Genomic DNA, 21,020 nt, shown 5'->3' on the forward strand with positions numbered 1-21,020 from the left:
CTATTTTTGCCTTTTTATTTGTTTAGGAGTTCATAGTGCTGGACAGGAGTAAATCAGAGCTTCACAGTGAAGTCTGTCTTTGAACTGAACAAAGACAATATAGATTGTAAATTGTATTTGATTTTGCTTGAATGACTGTTCAGTGAAGCCATTTTTTCCTCCTTGATGTGTGTGAATTTTTTCTCTGTTTATAGAAAAGTGAAGAAATGGTGCTGTTAACCTATTTATGTTTATCATTCTAAGTTTATTATTTAAAAGCTATGAAAAAATAGAAAATTATAGGAATATGTCAGGTTTTTCTTTAATTTTAAGTGATGTATATATAAGCATATGTTTTTAAAATAATTTAACCTCTAGCATTCAGCTGTCAAAAAATCTAGGGGGATGAATTTAAGGTATATATCTGTGTGAACATTAAAGGTTCTTTGGTTTTGATTTTTACGCTACTAGTGTTTTAGTATGGTCAGCAGCTTCTTATTCCTCATTTGTAGCTACTTACTCCTAGTATGTTTTTCTTTTTTCTTTTTGAGATGAAGCTTTCTAATATAGGCTCTTCAGAGGGACCTGGACAGGCTGGATCGATGGGCTGAGGCCAGTTGTATGAGGTTTAACAGGGCCAAGTGCCAGGTCCTGCACTTGGGTCGCAACAACCCCATGCAACGCCACAGGCTTGGGGAAGAGTGGCTGGAAGGTGCCCGGCAGAGAAGGACCTGGGGGTGCTGGTTTACAGGTGGCTGAGTATAAGCCAGCAGTGTGCCCAGGTGGCCAAGAAGGCCAACAGCATCCTGGCTTGTATCAGGAATAGTGTGGCCAGCAGGAGCAGGGAGGTGATGGTGCCCCTGTACTCGGCACTGGTCAGGCCACACCTTGAACACTGTGTTCAGTTTTGCGGCACTCAGGATAAGGACATTGAGATGCTGGAGGGTGTTCAGAGAAGGGCAACAAAGCTGGTGAAGGGTCTGGAGAGCAGGTCTTCTGAGGAGCGGCTGAGGCAACTGGGCTTGTTTAGCCTGGGGGAGAGGAGGCTGAGGGGAGACCTTGTCACTCTCTACAACTACCTGAAAGGAGGTTGTAGCGAGGTGGGTGTTGGCCTCTTCTCCCAAACTACTAGTGATAGGACTAGAGGAAAAACAGCTTCAAGCTGTGTCAGGGGAGGTTTAGATTGGGTATTAGGAAAAATTTCTTCACTGAAAGAGTGGTCAAGCATTGGAAGAGGCTGCCCAGAGAGGGGGTCGAGTCACCGTTCCTAGAGGTAGTAAAAAAAAAAGTGTAGATGTGGCACTTTGGGACATGGTTTAGGAGACATGGTAGTGTTGGGTTGACGGTTGGACTTGATGATCCTAGAGGTCTTTTCCAACCTTAATGATTCTATGATTCTAATAGTTGCCCAGTAGAGGGGGGACAGCAAAATCATACTCAGTGCAGTATAACTTTTCACAATGCTTGGCATTTAATCATTAAATTATTAAAAATTCTTTCTTTTAATGTAATTAATATAATATAGAGTAGAGGTCATATTTTGTTTTTTTCCTATTTGAATGTATATTATCTCCCGCATTTCAATTATAGTTCAGGCTGTAAAGAATTTTACATTGTAGTGATATTTTTTCCCCTGGAAGCTGATGGCCCAAAGAAATGCATTGTCAGACTACATCTAGATTCCTTTGGACAACACTCCTTGTTTGAAGAAAACACTTGGGATGTGGTTGCCTTCAGCTTTTCTGAGCCAAAAGATTTTTGTTTTTTTCTCAGGCGAGATTTGCAAGTTGAATTTGGTGCCAATCACAAAACTGAGGTGAAGTCATTCCTCCTTATACCCTACAGCCTGCTCTGTAGGAAAGGATCCATTCTGTGCCCTAAATCAGGCCAAAAAAAAAAAAAAAAAAAAAAATCTCTGAATGCAGCTGTAGTCCCTCCCATGCTGATTGCTGTAGCCTTCAGGCATGCACTCATTTGCCTTCTTCCGGTGCCATACTTATTTACTGATTCATCCAGAGGGAGAACAGCTTCAAGAGCAGAGACTGAAGGAGGCCTACCACAGAATTGCCTCTAGTAGAGCAATTATTAACATGCTCGCTGGAGAGGTGGGCGACCCACATTCAGTGCACGCTCTGTGACTGGTAAAAATAATACGTTCACTTGCGTCCCTGCCCAACCTTCACCCCTCATGTAAGTGTCCTGACCCCTGGGCTTGGCTGTACCTTTATAAACAGGATGACAGGTTTCCCAATATCTTCTTCTTTTGTGGTTTTGTGAACAGTACCTAAGTTGTGAATGTAGTTGTTTCCAATTTTCTGTGGCTTTGCTCTAACATGTGCTTTAAAATGTCCTAAATTGAAGCAAAAAATTTAATTTCATGGGGAGTGTGTCCTTTTTAATGCACAGCAAATTTTCCAAGCAGATGCTTTGATTATCTGCACAGCAAACTAAAAGAGACACAGTTCTAATTTTCTGATAGTTATACCAGAATTTCTCTTTAGTTCAGTAGTAATGACATTTCATGTAAGACAGGGAAAAAGCCCACTGAAAATTATCCAGCGTCATCCATTGTGAAGTCTGGATAACCAAACCCATGTTGTTGCAGTGGCTTTTTAATAGTGTAAGTAGTTAAAAGGAAAAGGTGTTTCAGGAATCATTGCACGGGTATGTAATGAATGAACTTTAGAGAGAATATCTCCTTGCCAAACAATTCACATTTTCCAGAAGAAGTGAGAAAGGAAAAGAAACTGAAGCTAAAGAAAAATGAATGATCGAACCAAAGGAACATGCCAAGCAGATGACAAAGCTTTACAAAGTTGGATGAAGACATGAAATGCCTCTGCTTTTTGAGCTGCCCAAAGGCTTTGTCCTCAAAATGGATGGGCTAGGTAGAGGCCAGAAGTCTTGGCTTGGCTTTCACAGCAACAGTCCATATAGAATTCCCTTCTGTGGTTTCAGAAAGGGAAGAAAATGGATGGAATACATCAGAATCATTCTCTTCAGTGTGTGGGAGGGGATCTGAATATATATGCTTGGATAAATACAGGATAATATTTGTTTTCTGTATGATAACTGCATCAGCCAGGTAGCAGTTTCAACTGAAGATTTCAGGAGGCAAAAGCTTTATATTCAATAATGTCCTACTTGGTTATTGTCATCTTAGACTGGAGTGATGAATGAGCCCTTCTAACTTCAATGCCTAAAAAAAAAGGGAAGAAAAACATTAAAAAGAAGCAAATTAAGATTCTTATTCAGTGAATTATCTTTACGAGGTGGAATAGTAAGAAAATCAAGAAATAGGAGCAGATTTGCAAGAGCTGTGTGAGATTCTACCCCTCTGATATTTTCTGAAATACAGTATTTAAAGCCTATTCTGAATCTTGTCTTGATAGTATAAATAGCACAGGAAAACTCCTTTATGTTGTTGGAAAAACCTTACCAGAAAGGTGATGTATATTTCCATTCATTTTTGTTTTAATCCTTGTATTGATGAATATTCATACTATACCCCCAAATCTGAAAGTAGTTCTAAATGCTGGTTTTCCTTTCATGCAAAAATTCCAGCCACAGAATGCAGATATCCCAGTCCATCCTGATTTGTAGTGCTCAGTTTAATTCATTGTAAGCTCTCTCTCCCGCCCCCCCCCCAACACTTGGGACATATTTTCAATCCAAATAGGATTTACAGCAGAAAGGAGAACTAGACTACACAAGTGCTTTTTCAGAAGTGGGCGTGTTTGTGGTAAAATAGTTCAGCATATAATTAAATTAATAATCTTGCTAGTAGAAAGCCAATATAGGACCGTATTTCATGTATACTAGTCCAGGTTTCTGTTATAGTGATGCTTTGTATTGCGGTGAGAAGTTGAAGTAGGTAACTTTACATCTGGAATAGAAAGCGGTGTAAATCAACAGAAAATTCTGTAGATAGTATACAACTTGACATCTTTTTAAAGGCCAGTTGATAAGAAGTTGCGAGTGGTTACCATTTTTAAATCCCCCTTCCCCCCCCCCTCCCCGCCCCGCCGGAGCGAGGAAGCAGCCAGTGTCAACTCTTCCTGTACCCCCTCCTCTGTATAGATTCCCCCCCACCCAGTTGGACTGCATGCCTTAAAAAAATCTTGTTGCTTATGTTGTAGTACAGATCAGAAATTAAGTTGCTCTGTGTTTTGGCAGTACATTAGAGTTGGTGGGTTGGTTTTAGCTTTTTATTTATTTCACTATGTTTAAATGTAGATTTTATTCATTAGACTCAGGAAAACTGAAAATAGCTCCAGTGAATAAAAACTAGTTTAAAAAGAAGCAGAAAGGAAATCCAGAGCTTAACTTCTGGAACTGTTAGAACTTTGTTCTGGCAGTCTTCATCTAGAATGTCTGAAAGGTTTAATACTACTCCAGGGACTGGGGACTGGAGGGAAGAGGGGGGTGGGCAGGTGTCTGCTTTCATTGTTGTTCTAATTATGAAGCAGAGATGTAGCTTTGTACTCAGGTAGGAGGATGAAACTTACTTATATAGCCAGAACTTTGTTCTTTTGAATGATTCCGAAACTTTCTTTCACATTAAATTACAAAAGAAAAAAATCTGAGGATGTTAGCTGTTGGGTTTGGGGGGGGGGGGGGGTATCATAGCAGGGATCAATAATTTGAAAGTTGCTAATGAATATATTATCCCAGATCTATCATGCTTTTGTAAAAGAGATCATTTCGTTAGCAAGTATCATACAGCACCAAAGTTAAATTCTGTTTTGCAAATTCTGTTACAGCTGAAATTGTAGCCAACTTGGTTAATTGGCAATAATATAAAATGTGAAAGGCAGTAGACGTGGCACTTCAGGGCATGGTTTAGGAGGCATGGTAGCATTGGATAAACGGTTGGACTTGACAATCCTAGAGGTCTTTTCCAACCTTGATGATTCTATGATTCTATAATGCAGAAGGTATTTTGAGATTTCTCATGAAAGCAAATTGAGAAAGAAGGAAAGTTATGCTTCTGCCCTAAAAAAAGATGTTTTCCTTTGTGTGGTTCTGTTTTTAATGAAAACTTTATATATCCTTTCTGCATTGTATCATAAGTGAGGAGATAGACTTTGGCTGGTGATAACAGAGGTTAATACACTTGCTGTTCTGAGCACCTCTGGGGAAAAAGACAAATCAACTGTACTGCATAATTTAGCAAAGGGATAAGTCAGCTTGCATGGAGCATTGACCTATTTTGATTTTCTACAAGCAGGGTAATTCTAATCAGTAGGTCATTAAAATAGCATGTGTTTCTAGTGGACTGGAAAGCTCAAGAAGCAACTGTACAGTTAGGATCAATGTTTTCATACTAGGTAATGTAGACGTCTCCGTCAGCAGTAAAAATAGAAATTAATTTCCAAAGAATCCTGTTTTCCATTCTTATCTTCATCATAGTCATCCTTCTTTCTTTAAATCCTACACTTAAAAATAAGATCAAACACAGTGTTCATGTTTTCTTCTCGTTTCCTAACTCTTTTCCTGTTTGACAGCGTTCATATAAAAAGTCCTTTTCAAGTAGTAAATTAATTTGGATAGAAGGCATCCTACCTGAATTCATTACATGCTGGCAGTTTAGATAAATGGATATTATGATCTCAGCATATTTTGGCCCAGCACCACTGTGCCCATTTGCAAATGTCTAAGAAAGTGATAATATTCCTGTCAGTTTCAGGCTGCTAAAGAAAAAAAAACGGGGTAGAATTTCTTATTTATATTTATAGGATGCCTGTGGGGAAGACAGTAATGCTGTATATGGCAGTTTGTGTGGACATGTGGTGCTAAACACATATTTAAAAAAGATAACAGACCTATTGACGTTTCTTTGTAGAAATATGGAAGAAAAGCCAGAGTAGATCAGTAATTGACAGCTATGCAGGAGATGCCTTTCCAGATTTCTTTCTGAAGAAATATTTCACAAACTTACAATTACTTTCGAAGTCGGTAATCCATCTTTAATTATTTTGTTGATTTCATAGTTGTATTTTACAAGGTTGAGGTAATGTCTGCTTCCTGCCAACATTTGATATGGACAATCCACTTTGTCGCTGCTTTGATGAAATGGAAGGCTGCTTGTAGTTGCAAGACTTTTTTTTCCTTTTTTTCTTTTTCTGGTGTATGTGTGTGAACTGAGCACGGGTGAAGACTTATCACTCACTGAATGCCATAGCTTAACAGCAAGATATGGGGGGAGCTGTCGGTTTATGCTACTGGCAGAATGAGAAGCATGTTCAATGTAGTTAAATTGATGGGTGTTTAAACATACCCAGTTCTGTGCATCTGTTTCTTTTATTCCTACCTTTGAGTATGCTTTTATTACCACATACACACTTCTAAGAGTTATTTTACTACCATGTGTACGCTTAAGATGACATTGGTTTTATAAGCTGTAATTTGGACTGCTGAAGTACATGATTTCTCTCTTTAGGGTAAGTTAACACCTCTACATATACAAAATCTGAGGCGTGGCCTGCTGCAGTGTGTCTCCCCGGGACGGAGCACGGTGATGGCACCCTGCTGTGGTGGCCACCCCCATGCTGGCGCTCTGCCTTGCTCTCCCTTGTGCAGGTGGTGCCCCAGTGCGAGGTGTGTGATACATGGGGGGCTTCTCCTTGCTGAGCTCACCGCACACAGGTCTTAACATCGGTCCCTTTGCATTAAAGTTGCCTTAGACTGGAAAAGCATCTTTGTGGCATGACTGCCTTCAAGCAAGTGCGGGTTCCCAGTTGGGGTTGCTTACGTTTAGTTATACATGTATGACTAAGTACCTTCTTGAATCCATCTCTAGCGGTACAAGTTGTTTTCAGACAGGTTTTTGCGAGCTTGCAGCGAGGAGTGGAAGATAATAGTGTGGGAGCAGGGAGGTGATGGTGCCCCTGTACCTCAGCACTGGTGAGGCCACACCTTGAGTACTGTGTGCAGGTTTGGGCCCCTCACTACAACAAGGACATCGAGGTGCTGGAGCGTGTCCAGAGAAGGGCAGCAAAGTTGGTGAAGGGTCTAGAGAACAAGTCTTCTGAGGAGCGGCTGAGGGAGCTGGGGTTGTTTAGTCTGGAGAAGAGGAGGCTGAGAGGAGACCTTATCGCTCTCTACAACTACTTGAAAGGAGGTTGTAGAGAGGCGGGGGTCGGTCTCTTCTCCCTAGTAACAAGCAATAGGACGAGAGGAAATGGCCTCAAGCTGCGCCAGGGGAAGTTTAGGTTGGGTATTAGGAAAAACTTCTTCACCGAAAGGGTTGTCAGGCATTGGAACAGGCTGCCCAGGGAGGTGGTGGAGTTTCCATCCCTGGAAGTATTCAAAAGAAGGGTAGATGTGGTGCTTGAGGATATGGTTTAGTGGTGGACTTGGCAGTGATAGGTTAGCGGTTGGACTCAATGATCTTAAGGGTCTTTCCCAACCTTAACAATTCTATGATTTGTTATTTTTATTCATGGAGGCTCGGTGGTGGGGGAGTGTTCCTTCCTTCACTGTTGCAGACTAGATAAAGATATTTTGAAATTTTTGTTCCCCTGGTAAATGCATTATACTTGTATATGAAAACTGATATTTAGGCCAATTGCTGTGAAGGAGTTGAGGTTACTATACAAAGCAGTGTTTATTAATAACACTTGTGTATTGAACTAAAGTGTGCTGCAATTAAAATTCCCTGGACTGAGGGTTAGCCTGATCTCTGAGGGGAAAAAAATTCCAAGAGCGTGCACCTGTACATGCACATGCACGCACAAGTGGCAAAAGCTTTCTATCCCTAAAAGGACCTTCTCTTAAAACCTTTTTCTTTTCCAAAGAGGCAAATCAGAGAAGTAGCAACAAAGTATTTCTGCAATGCCTGATGAAGTAAGGGGGTGTAAAGGCTTTGTAAACTCTTTGCAGGGTGTACAAAATCAATCTGTCCACTCTATTCTGTAATACAGAAGTATTTCAGTGAATGCACTGGCCAACAAAGTATACTAGAAATGCCAAACACATTTAGAAATTATGTACTGCTGCTCTTAGGGTCCTTGATACTTGGAATTTAGGTTGCACAACACAAAATGCTGTTGGTGGCATTTGGCTGTTCCAGTGGAAGATCCTGTTTTCTCGTTTAAAAAAAAAAAATCCTTTTCTTTTCTGGTGTTTACATCCTAAGTGTTGATTCAGTTTGGATTATATTTCTTTCATCGTGAAGTATGAATAAACATTTTAAATAGGTGTGGCACACTGTCAAGTGTTTTCATTATTTGGATGATAGGGTTGAACATCTATTCCAAAGTATCAGTAGGCACCTGCAGAAGCAAAGTGGGTATGTAGCACCTGAACACATTCTGATTCATGCAATTAAAGCAGTTTACAGAGTGAGGAAGAAAAGACTATCACATACTGAGGTTTGATGTCTTTTTTACGGAGAACAAAAGAGGTTTGATTCTTTCACTTCAAGTTTAGCCTAACTATTGTGTAGTGGAGTAGGTTTAATGAATCATTGTTTAACTTTGATACTGCCAAGTATTTGACCATTAAATAGTCTGAAATGTGTACATAGCACTTTGGTGACAGACCCTTATTTAACTGTGATTAATTGGCATTGAATAGTTATTTAATTACTTTGGAAGAAATCTCACAACAGTGTGTGTTCTGATTGAGTTATTTGATGTAAAAACAAACATAGGACTGTTGAAGAGAGCACGTTCCCTTTTGCAGCTTGCTACTGACGCTGCACACCACATGGAAGCCTGAGAATGATTAAAACAGCAGATACTATTCACAAATTTTAATGCTATTGTTAACATTGGCATACTTAGTTCTTGATTTCTTAAAGGACTTTTTTTTTAGTGGTTTCATGAAATTTCCTTTGCCTTACAAGTTTTAGATTTAGTATTTTCTTTTTGCTTTTGAAGCCCAGACTGAAACTCACTGGAATAGGTAAAGGGTGCAAGTATTAAGTGAGCTCGAAAATTTTTTAAAATTGAAAATACTGGACTAGATCTAAGAGTTATTGTCTCATGGCATGTATCTATATTACAGAAGTGCTCACGCAGGAATTTGGGGGTTTTGGAAGTACGAAGTATTGTGGGAAGGTGATGTTGATAGTCTGTAAATTTGGGAGGGAAGGATATTAGAAGTTTTTGGAGAGGAAAAAGATTATTTTTTTTTTTTTGTCAGTTATGCAGGTCCTGCCCTTCTTGAATAGCAGGTGCAACAGTTTCTTTAATCTGAAGAACCATCCCCAAAAGTTAGGTTTGCAAAGTCTGGTAGAAACTGCAGTTGTAACTGTAAGCATCTTGAGTCCTGACTCAAAATGGCTACTTTAAGTTTCATATCTAGAATGTTTTCTCTTGCATGCTTAATAATGCATAAGCAAGCCACAGATTTACTGTGCTTCCAGTAAGTGGAAACAGTCGTTTCTTCATACCTTGCGAAATAGACCTCATTTACTTGTAGACGTCCTTACAGATGTAGCAATCACTCTGGATGCAATATCATGATGGCTATGGGGCATTTTGCAGATCTTTCCAAAGCATAGCACTTCTGCTTGGAGATGCATTGCTCTCTCTGGTATATGGAGAGGGAATTTGCTTTAGTGGCTTACCATAGCTTGCTTCTGCATAGGACATGCTGAATAAAATGCCGGTTCACTTATAGCCGTATGAACAGGATTTGAAATACATCTCCAGGCCTGTGTTTTCTCTTATACAGTCACTGGGGTAATATCATTGAAAACCAGCAACGATAGAAATAGGGCTAAGGTTTGTGGCTTTGTCGCTTGCTTTTAGCAGTAGAAAAGAATTAATGCGCACTGGATTAACGTTACGAGAGGGAGATGTGGACCTCTTAGCAAGAAGTGAGGTATTTTCCTAGGCTTAATGACTTCAGGTGCCGTTTTCCAGAATTACTATGTGCAAACACTAAATAGATCATAAACGACTTTGTTCAATAACTTGAAAATTCATAAAAATGGAGTTCTGCTACCAGAGATTCACCTGAATGTTTATCTGGGAAGCAGCCGATTCATGTCCTCACTCTTTAAATTGCTTTAATTGTATCAGGTGGACTGTAAAAGGTTCCGGTTTTCAGGGTTTGTCTTTTTGATATACCATTTCTTTTGCTCACTCGTATTTTAGTCCGTGTCATTTTACAGAATTACTGTATTTACATTTTAAAGAGGATTAGGCAGATTAAAAGATGTTTTCATGTTTTATTGATAACGTCAGATTAATTTCCACTTTCCTAGTGGCAGCTTGCAGCTCTATCAAAACACAGTCTGTAGAAATGCTGTTATACTTAACAATTTCATAAGGCGATTGTCAAGTTACAGTTTTGGCAATTAATTAGCAGCTTGATTACCAATGGGAACTGGAGTAGTTGGTGGTTAGTGGGTGTATGGGAGAGATAGTAAGACTGAGGACTAGCGAGGCCGGCTCAAGTGAGCTAAGTTTTCCTTCATGACAGTGTTCCTCAAAGAACTTCACTGGAAGAGATGTTACTGTGGAGGAGGAGGTTACTACAGTTGCTCTTTGTGTGCAGGATGAAGGCAAGTATTCTGCAGCTCTCATTTATATGTATGCCTGCTTATTACCCCCAAAGCACCGAAACAGATCTGTATCGTGCTCGCAGCCTAAAGCTCTCCTTGTCACAACACTGAAACTTTCTCAGAAAATGGCTGGAGATTGTCACAGCCTCCAAACAATTGCCAAAAACCCCCAAAACCCAGACTCTACATCTGCAGAATTTCTTCTTGAGCAACTTTAATAGGTCATTCTTCAATAGAAATGAGAACTGAACTCTGAGATGCTGTTGGAACTGAAACTAAAATAATTTTTAACAGTGAGGATTTTGTAATGGCTTCTCTCCTCTAGCCCTTAAGGCTTCGTCCTTGCCATATGAAATGAGAGTAAGCAGAGTGCTTTTCCAGGAACAAGTTTGGATGTGCTCTTCTGCTTCTGGGATGAGGGCGATCGTGAAGGCATCGCTTGATTCCTGGAGGTGCTGGTATTGAGCTGACCTGCGCTATGGCCATGGAAAGTAGCCAGCGTGAGTGACCTTGCTGCCTCCCAGCAGTGTCGCATGGGATGGCTGTTGCACAATAGCTTCTTATATCAGTGTGAAAACACTACAAATAAAACTTACTTAGGTTAAAAGCCAAAGGGGGATTCTAAGGCTGAATTACGGTGGGGTTTGCTCGCTATAATCCTTTGCCCTTGCGTACAGCTTGTCATCTGTGGGTCTCAGTGTTTCACGGAGGGGCACAGCACTGTCATCTCCCTTTGCTCTGCTCTTCACTTTGTAAAATAAAGTGAAGTCACTCAGGAGGCACGTGACAAAGCTGGGAACAGATTACTAATACCCTGAGCCCAATCCATTATGCCATCTTGTTTCCCTCGTCTGCCCCTCCTAGACAGGCCCTGTGAGAAGGAAGCATTTAACCTCCTTGAATTATTTTCTTTTTGACAGTGAAATCTTGGTTCATTTGAAAATAACCTGGAATGTGATATTTAGGGGGATATTACGAAGTCTTAGTTACAGCTAATATGCATGCATTGTGCTAGATTACTCTTCCATGGCCCGTCTCCGTGTAAGGAAATCACAGGAAAAGGAAACTTCAAAAAAATTGCCTTGGAGTTCCTTCTGATGTGTCTACCCCAAGAGGAAATAAGTGAAAGGGAACATCCCCAGCTGCCATTCTCAGTAGAAACAGATGAATGAGATTTTGGCGAGTCTTGTGCTGTTATATACCCTTCCTCTCTGTGTTGAAAGCCTAAAAATACAATGAATTCTACTGTTGTCTGCCTTAAGTTGCCTTAAGAAATAAACAAAAGAATAAGAATATTCTATTTCTAAGAACAGAAGAAAGGCAGTTGCCTTTGGTAGTAAAGTACTGCAGAACAAGGTGTTTGTCACCAGTGTCTCTCAGTGGAGTTGTGTCCCAGGCCAGAGGAGAGGATGTTTTACCTATTGCTTGGTGTGGAACAGAAATTCCTTTAAAAAAAGAGATCAGTGTTATGCAACAGAATTTGTAATTCTGAGGCAGCCATGAACAGACAACTGGAATGATGGTTGCTACAGAAGTTATTTCAGTATCTCTTATCTCAGAATTACGTCTTCAACACACTCCATGGAAACTTTAAACTTAACTACTTTCAGTTTAATGAGCTCCTTTGAGAAGAGGGGGGCAAAAAAAAAAAAAGTCTTTTGTTGCCAATGCAGTGAATGTGTTTGTACCAGTTAGGAGTAATAATTGAATCAAGATATATGTAGATAAAAAAGCAATGTGAATGCATGTACAGGCATTACACACTTTTTAAAAGGCCAGATTCCCATCCTTAGTTTCTTTCCTGGTGAGTAGAGATATCGATAATAGAGAAAGATACGAATCCATTTATGGGAGGCAATGTTGTGACTTTAATTATTAAAGAACTCTTGCTGTAACTGATTTTTTCAGTCAGGTAGAACTTGGGAAAATAGAGAAGTGTAAATGCTTCATTGACAGCAGATTAAAAATTGTTTTATTAGCTCTAATAAAGATCAGTGTTGCCAAGGTTTCGAGTGAGTATAAATGTAAGGCTGCATGAACACAGATCTATCTCGTATTTTATTTCAGAAACGCCTGCAATTTGAATCCAGGTATAATGGTGGAGGGGTGGGAACAGAAATACTAAAAAGGATCAGTTAGATCAGCTGTGCTGTATCTAGGACATGGATGCACTAGTGAGTTTCAGTCAAGGACAGGAGCAGATTCTGGCTGATGTTACTTGATGAAACCTGCTTTAAGTTGTCTGAACTCAAAACCTTTACCTGCACACATTGAGCATATAAAGCATGTGTGTTTTACCTGTTAAATTCTATTGAACTATTATCTTCAAAGCCCATTTTAATTTTTCCCTAGCAGTTTAAGTAAAGGTTTTATATTTGGGTGAAAGGCATTTGTAAAAATGTATTCTTCAAAATATTGCAGTGGTTATAAAAGATTCCCTTCATGGTGGTTTCAAAAAATATCTTTTTATCTTTACATTCCAGCTGTTCCCTTTTTACTATTACTAAAATGGAAAGATATGATGTAAGATATTTTGATCTTTTAAGGAATTTTATTTACTTCCTGTTTCTTTTTCTTCTCCAACCTTGTTTCTATAGGAAGAATCTTAAATCGTTTCTCCAAAGATATTGGCCACCTGGATGACTTGCTTCCATTGACATTTTTGGACTTCATGCAGGTAATTCAGTTGCTACTGTCAAAGACTTCTGCGCTGCACTGAATTTAGATTCCTCTATGCTTTGGTGAAGATCAGCTATTTGTCACAGATGTAGCTGAATTGAATGAAAGTGGTTGTTTGTGAAAGAAAGGTGTGGTTGAATTTTAATGTGTCAGTAAAAAGCTAACATGAGTAATAACTGGCAGGTAGGAGCGGCTATACACAGCTTGCTATTATGTCAAGATTTCAGTTCATAGTAGCTACATGCTTGGTAAATTGCTCCTGATTTGCCTCCAAGCAATCTGGCAAGCTTATTGCTGTTATAAGAAATATGTCCATAGTAAAGAAACAATCAACTCACATGAAAAGATAGCACAGATTAACCTAATTACGTGTCTGCTTCCACAAAGAATCAAATGCTTACCACACCATTTTGGATTAAAATAGGTGTGGCTATTTACAAAGAAAAGATTAGTAGTAATAGGGTGAATATAATAGCCTTAATAGGAACAAGTGAAATAAGTTGCTGTAGACAAGAAAGATGGACAAAGCATTGCGATTTTGATGATGATGATGAAAGGATAAGGGATTATATATTACATCAAGGTAATTTTTCTGTTGCAGTTGCTATTAATCCTTCTTGTAAAGAATTGCAGAAGGATAAAGCTGCAAAAAAATTGATAGTACTCTATCAAAATAACATGAATCATGGAATACACAGAATCGTGGTGGCTAGAGAAAGAACATACAGAATCATAGAATCATTAAGGTTGGAAAAGACCTTTAGGATCATCAAGTCCAACAGTCAACCCAACACCATGTCTCCTAAACCATGTCCTGGAGTGCCAAGTCTACATGTTTTTTGAACACCTCCAGGGCTGGTGACTCCACCACTTCTCTGGGCAGCCTGTTCCAGTGCCTGACCACTCTTTCAGTGAAGAAATTTTTCCTAATACCCAAACTAAGCCTCCCCTGATGCAGCTTGAAGCCGTTTCCTCTTGTCCTATCACTAGTAACTTGGGAGAAGAGACCAATGACTTAGTGGATCATCTGGATCCACTTAGTGGAACACACCTGTTATGCTCAAGTCAGAAGTGTTTTGTAAAGTGCAATTGCTAACTTCGCTTTTGTCTTTTAGAGGCAGCTTATTCAGGATCGAAAACTTCTTTTGACTTCTTTAAAAATAAACTAAAGACATTTCGGGTTGAGCAGTTTAATCATGTTGTTAATGCTGAGCTCTTGAAAATACAAGAAAAAACTTAGTCCAAGGAGATAGTAAAGGCACTTTTTAAGATAAAGTCTTTTTCCTAGTTTAGTGAAGCTGTTAAAGTTGAGGTGTGTGTTTGCTTTTCAAAACGTTACAGTGCCGTGTGTCATTTTGGGCAAAAAAGGAAGCTGATGTATTTTACCTATCAATTAAAGGAACTGGGTTTTTTTTTCTTAGTTAGGGAGTTGCTTAAGGTGAATATTAAGGTTTTGGATTCATGGACTCTTAAGGCCCTGACAAATTCTTTCCTGAAAGTGCAATATAAACATCTTTCAGTAATATACTATTCATTTTCTACGGTTTATACAGATTCCAAATTTTCTTTCTTAACTGTCTTATTAGACAGAATATCTGACTTTATTTCAGCTCTCTTGGGACAATACATATGTGCCTTTCTTTCTGGCTGGGAGCTCAGGCTGTCCTGCAACCCATCCTCTCTTCTCTTAGCATAGGATTTACATCCATGAAGTCAAAACCATCTCTTCTGCATAGTGCTCCTTGGCCATTAAACCAAGCAATTCAGAGGGGTTTGTATTTGCATAGGTTTGTCACCTTTATAGCAGACCGCACTGTGTATGTTCATGATACATAATACTCATGGCCAGAGCATCCTTTGGGTCCTGTGATATTGAGATAAAGTGATTAACCCTTTTCCTTAGTTCAGTGCATTTACAATAATGAGAGCTGTGTTGCAGCTCACTTGCGTGGTGTTTTTATAGCAAGAAACTGCGTGGGTGTTTTGCATGCCCTGGCATGTGTTTTAAAGGCATGTGGGGTTGTCTGAGGATGCAAAATTTGCTGGGAAAATGTTAGAGAAGTCTGCATAAGCGGAGAGAGCCAAAATTGGTGTGGTCTTGTCCATACTTCCTTTTTAGAGCAGACCCTGAAGCAAACTGTCTTGAGAATTACACTCTCTAATTTTTTTTTTTCTGAGGGAACCAACTGGTTTGCTCCAAAAGAAAGCTAAGGAAGGAGGTCACCTGTATGCTTGGCGCATACAGAGGGCCAAATCATCTACTAGTGAACTGAAGAACCTAGTTACTTGACCAGTGTGTAGATACTTTAGGCAGTATATGCTTACCAAAGCTTAACTGGTCTGTGATAAAACAATGAAGGCGGCTGCTCCAGATGTGAGTGTGTTGTTCTTTCACGATCCTACTGTAAACCGCATTTTGTAAACATTTCCCCTCACGTTGATTACTTTGTGCATTTCTTTTAAGTTAGCTATTGAATAATTTGTCAAATTCTGAAGTTTGTATTTTAAGTGAAAAGTTTTTCTTTTAAAAAAAAAAAAATCTCCTTTGGCATAGGAGAAAGAAAATTTAGGAACTTACTGTTGATTAATAAAGTGCTGCTATCCATAAGACAAAAGCACTTCCTTCTGGGCAGGTTTTCTAAAACTTACTATTCTTGATCAGCAGGCTTGTTGGCCTTTTGAAATTCAATAGCAAAGAGGTGATATTTATTTCTGAAGAAGCACAGATTTTTACAAAGGATAAGTGTTATCAATTATGATAGAGATCTTTTGTCGCTTGTTTTGTTTGCAGGTGTCTTTTATAAGACTTCCTATAATCCCTTCAGGAAGAAATATTTTTCTCCTTTCTAAAAACAGTATTAGCTAAATATAAAAGCTCTGATCCCAGCCATTGTTGTTGATTCTTTGAGAGACATTTCCCAACATTCATTGTTTAAATGGTTGTCAGGAGGAATCAAGTGAAACTTAATAAACAATGCAGTAACTGGTTCATCTTACTTTGTGTGTAGAAGCTTTTCTTGAGCGGATTTGCATTGAAGAAGTGGTCCTTTTTCTGAGTTATTGCTAGGATCACTGTGAAGCATTCCACCCTTTTACTATATTGGCAAGTGAGTGTATAATTTCTGCACAAATAAACACAATGTGACTGGACACCCAAAAAATACAATACGAACCCATTTAAATACTTACAAATAAATAAGTAAAAAAAAAAGTACTAGTTTTGATAATTTTGTAATTACACTGAGTATAGATTTTAAGGCAATGCTAAAATTTTATAATATTCTTTCTGGAGTCCCTAATAAGATTTATACACTGCACAACAGTCATAATGAACGTGATTAGTCTAGACAGCTATACTGGATGAAAATTAATTCCTTGAACTAAAGGAGTTGAGTTTTTTACATCTTCCACTGAGTCAACGAAGGAGAAGCAGTCGGTTCTCTTCAAGACAGTGGATAGTTACTGTATGCTTAACTTTTATTTTTGCTTTTACTGATATGTGGCAAGCACAAAAATGCATTATAGACCTTGTGTATTATTCTGAAAATTTGGCTAGATTTTGCAAACTGTTGCTTTGCAATAGCTCCCAAAGCAGTAACTCTTACTATGTTTGAAGTTTCCTGCCATCCTTTCTTTCTTTGGTCTTAAGTGCACCAAAATGTAGCACACCTGACTTTGGAGAGATTATGGGGCATGAGGGGCACTCCTCACTAGGAGGAGGCAGTAATTTTTTCTTCTGAACTTATGAAACTTAACAGCATATGAGACACGTCATGATAACACAGTGCACTGTCTTTTTTGTAGAAATTACTGCTATATCCACAAGATTTATAAATAATAAGTCTCTTTTGTGAGAACACATTTGTGGCTACATTTGACTACGTGGCTGTTGAGCAGAACTATGTGGGTAGATGAGAAGTATAGAAACTGAAAAGAAAGCAAAGGTTAAGTTAGGCACTTCAACTGAGGTATCTTTAATTGTACACTAACGGTCCAGTTCAAAGCTCACTAAAGTAAAAATAAACTTTACAGTACGCAGTCTAAGCCTAGGCCTTATCTTCTCTAATGGATTCTGGCCGGTCATAATGTTCCACACAAGCTCTTCTGAAAAATAAAATAAAAAGCAATTCTTTGTTCATTATGACACTTGTTATTTCTACTAAATATGGAACTAAATATGTAAAAATAGGTTGTAGTTAATGTCTGTAGGTAGATTCAGATAGTCAAAAAGCTGAATGAAGTTGTTCAGTGGAGATGGTGGGGTTTGGGATTTTTTGTGATCCCAAATATTTTTTATCACTTGCTTTAGTACTGTTAGCCTTGGCCTCAGTTCTGCAACTCCTTTTCTTTTTCCTGACTTACATGGTTTTTGGCAGGTGTTTTCCAACTAAGTTACAATCTCCTCAGGTAATGGACTACTTGTGTGAAGGCCGTTACAGTGCTTTAAAACTCTCTAAGGGGATTTAAACATCTACTTCATTTAGATATACACGCTTTATATATGTATTCATTGGTTTAGTCAGAGGGTAGGCCTGACAGCAGCCTCAAAGAGATACCAAGCACAAATAATTGCAGAAAGGCTTTCTTATTTGATATGAACTTGATCATCTTATAAGTAAGTCACAGAATCACAGAATGGTAGGGGTTGGAAGGAACCTTTGGAGATCATCTCGTCCAACCCCCCTAACTGAGCAGGGATACCCAGAGCAGGGGGCACAGGACAGCATCCAGGTGAGTTTTGAATGTCTCCAGGGAAGGAGACTCCACAACCTCCCTGGGCAGCCTGTGCCACTGCTCTGGCACCCTCACAGGAAAGTTTTCCCTCATATTCAGGTGGAACTTCCCGTGTTCCAACTTGTGCCCATTGCCCCTTTTCCTGTCATTGGGCACCACTGAAAAGAGCCTAGTCCCATCCTCCTGACACCCACCCTTTAGATATTTATAAGCACTGATGAGATCCCCCTTCAGTCTTCTCCACACTGAACAAACCCAAGTCTCTCAGCCTTTCCTCATATGGGAGATGCTCCAGTCCCCTGATCATCTTGGTAGCTCTCTGCTAAACTTTCTCCAGTAGTTCCCTGTCTTTCTTGAACTGGGGAACCCAAAACTGGACACAGTACTCCAAATGTGGTCTCACGAGGGCAGAGTAGAGGGGGAAGATAACCCCTCTCAACCTGCTGGCCACACTCCTTTCAATACAGCCCAGGGTACCATCGGCCACCCTGGCCACAAGGGCACATTGCTGGCTCAGGGTCACCTTGCTGTCCACCAGCACTCCCAGGTCCTTCTCAGCAGAGCCATTTTCCAGTAGGTCATCCCGCAACCTGTACTGGTGCCTGGGGTTGTTCCTCCCCAGGTGCAGGACCTTGCACTTGCCTTTGCTGAATTTCATCGGTCTCCCCTCAGCCCAGCTCTCCAGCCTGTCCAGGTGTCGCTGAATGGCCGCACAGCCTTCTGGTGTATCAGCCGCTCCTCCCAGCTTAGTATCATCAGCAAAGTTGCTGAGGGGACACTCTGTCCCTTCGTCCAGGTCATTGATGAATATGTTGAACAGGACTGGACCCAGCACAGACTCCCAGGTAACACCACTAGTTACGGGCCTCCAACCAGACTCTGCACTGTTGATCATGATTCTCTGAGCTCTGTTGTTCAGCCAGTTCTCAGTCCACCTCACTGTCCACTCATCTAACCCACATGTCCTAAGCTTACCTATGAAGATGAGTCCAAAAGGACTTAAGGAAGTCAGGTGCCAGTTAAGATGACTGGGATTCTGTTACTTAATTTCCTCTGAAAATACCAGCTGATTTACTCAGTGTTGCATCCAAGTGTTGTTCCTCCTCCGGCCTTAAGGTCTGTGGGAGCACAAGGTTCTGTTGGTGTGGACTTCAATGGTAGGTGTGGACTTGTAGTTTAAAATGTTGTGGTTAAAATGCATAGCAATCTCTAGCTCAGTGCAGCACTAATACTAATTTGGGAAAAGGTCAGCCAAGGCATAGAATAACACAATTTAATGAGGAAGTATTAAGAACTAAGAATCCAACATATTTGATAATATTTTAGCACATTAGCGCGGATATTCCTAAGTGGCCAGTACTTTGGATGCTATATTTTTGAGAGCTCATCAAAGGCTTGTTTTTAGTACCTGAAGCTCGCTTTACCTTGAGATAGATCTGCAGAGGCTTAACATCTTTAAACTGTGGTCTTAGGTGATGCAGGCTGCATGCCCAAACTGATAAACTACTGGTTGAAAATTGTATCTATAAACTGATGGAATACATAGGATGGAGAAATATATATGAGACTTCTGGTTTGTTTCATTAATTATCAGGATAAATTTTAAAGGGTGGGTTTTTGCCTGCAGTTTCTTGCCCTTTTAATTCTTCAGTGATCTCATTACCTGATAACAGAGTTGATTTTCTGCTTTAGTTTCTATTGAATTCGAGTAACTTACTGTGATGGCCCCTTCATTTTCATTTCTTCCCCTGTGTTGGATTGGGGGGAAAAAAAAAAATCATGATCTGTTTTGTTTCTGGAGAACACTGTGAACATGTGAACTATCTGCAGCTGCCCTTGGAAAAGGGCAGTGATTTATTGAGGAAAACTGAATTGCGAAACCTTTTTCCTCCCCAAAATCAACAGCTTGACTGAGTTTAAATAACTGACTTTTCATATCCTTTCATCACACACAAAGACCTAATCCTGAGACTACTTGAGCCACCAATGTAGGCTGTGGCTGAGACCACCACTGAATGTGCCGTTCCCTTCTCACCACACACAAAACACATTGACTGCAGCTTTATGAAGTGAAAATGCTGAAGAAAAGGAAAATGTGAAGGAGGTGTCCACAGTCATTTCTTTGGAGGGGAGAGAAAAAAAAGGAAAGAAAGGAAAAAAAAAAAAGCTGCTGCATCTGGATATTAGGAACAAAAAGTGCCTCAGACTGGAATAATAGCTTGGGTCACTTGCTTTCGTATGTGCACAAGAGTGGAACTGCCATTCCTTGTTTCAGTACCACTGACCCCTGCATTTTATTGTGTGAAGATGTCAGGGAAAGTGTGTAGAAGGAATTCCAGGGTCTTTTAGTTTAACAATGACGTTGTTATTTTGTGATTTCTGTGAGAGGTGGGGTTCTGGGGGGTTTGTTGTTGTTTTTCCAGTTTAGCCAGGTTTTGTATGTATGCATGTGTGAGTTTTAAGAGTTACTTTTGTTCATTAAAAAATAGTTCTTTCTGTGTGTCTGCATGTGTATGTTTAAAATATGATCATAAATATGTTGTGAGAAAATAACCAGTAGTGGGATCTATGTTAAGTGTCAGCATATTCTCTTTAGCCTGGCACGTAGAGCAGACCTGCATTGTGGAGACACCTTTTGGTTTCCCTTCTGCTGAATCCTGGTGGTTTTGCTTGATGGTTAGATCACAAGATTCTGCAGCTGTGCTGAGGTGTAAATTAAAAACAAATAAGTTTAAAAACCCAGTTGACTACTGAAATCTCACTGAACTTTTTCTCTGTGGAACGGATCATCTAACTGTACATTCCCAAGATGCATACTACAGTGCATCTTGCTAGCGCATAATGAAAGACCAATTAAAACTTAAAGAAAAATAATAGGGGTATATATTTTTCATTGGTTCCTTTCGAGCTCTAATTTCAGAAAAGGTTAAAATGATCATTGTGATAAAAACTGAATTTTTGATATAGTCATTTGATACTCGTATGTGCCTTCAGTTTTGCTATTTTCTTTGAAATAGGAAGGGGTTATACACTGTTGTTAAAAACAAAAAACTGTCCACCCTGCCTGCCTGGTCGTCATCATCCCATCCTCCTTCCCACCCCCCCACCC

General features: G+C 39.6%; 1 protein-coding gene across 1 annotated transcript in view; it reads left to right on the forward strand.

Moving 5' to 3' along the window:
* The window catches only part of ABCC4 (ATP binding cassette subfamily C member 4 (PEL blood group)), a 156,213-nt gene that overhangs the window by 73,395 nt on the left and 61,798 nt on the right, over positions 1-21,020 (forward strand). The window contains exon 20 of the mRNA XM_064440683.1: positions 13,096-13,175. Within this exon, the coding sequence (XP_064296753.1) occupies positions 13,096-13,175 (80 nt within the window). The remainder of the gene's footprint in view (positions 1-13,095; positions 13,176-21,020) is intronic.

The sequence above is a fragment of the Phalacrocorax carbo genome, chromosome 1 (assembly GCF_963921805.1).
Source record: "Phalacrocorax carbo chromosome 1, bPhaCar2.1, whole genome shotgun sequence".
NCBI lineage: Eukaryota > Metazoa > Chordata > Aves > Suliformes > Phalacrocoracidae > Phalacrocorax > Phalacrocorax carbo.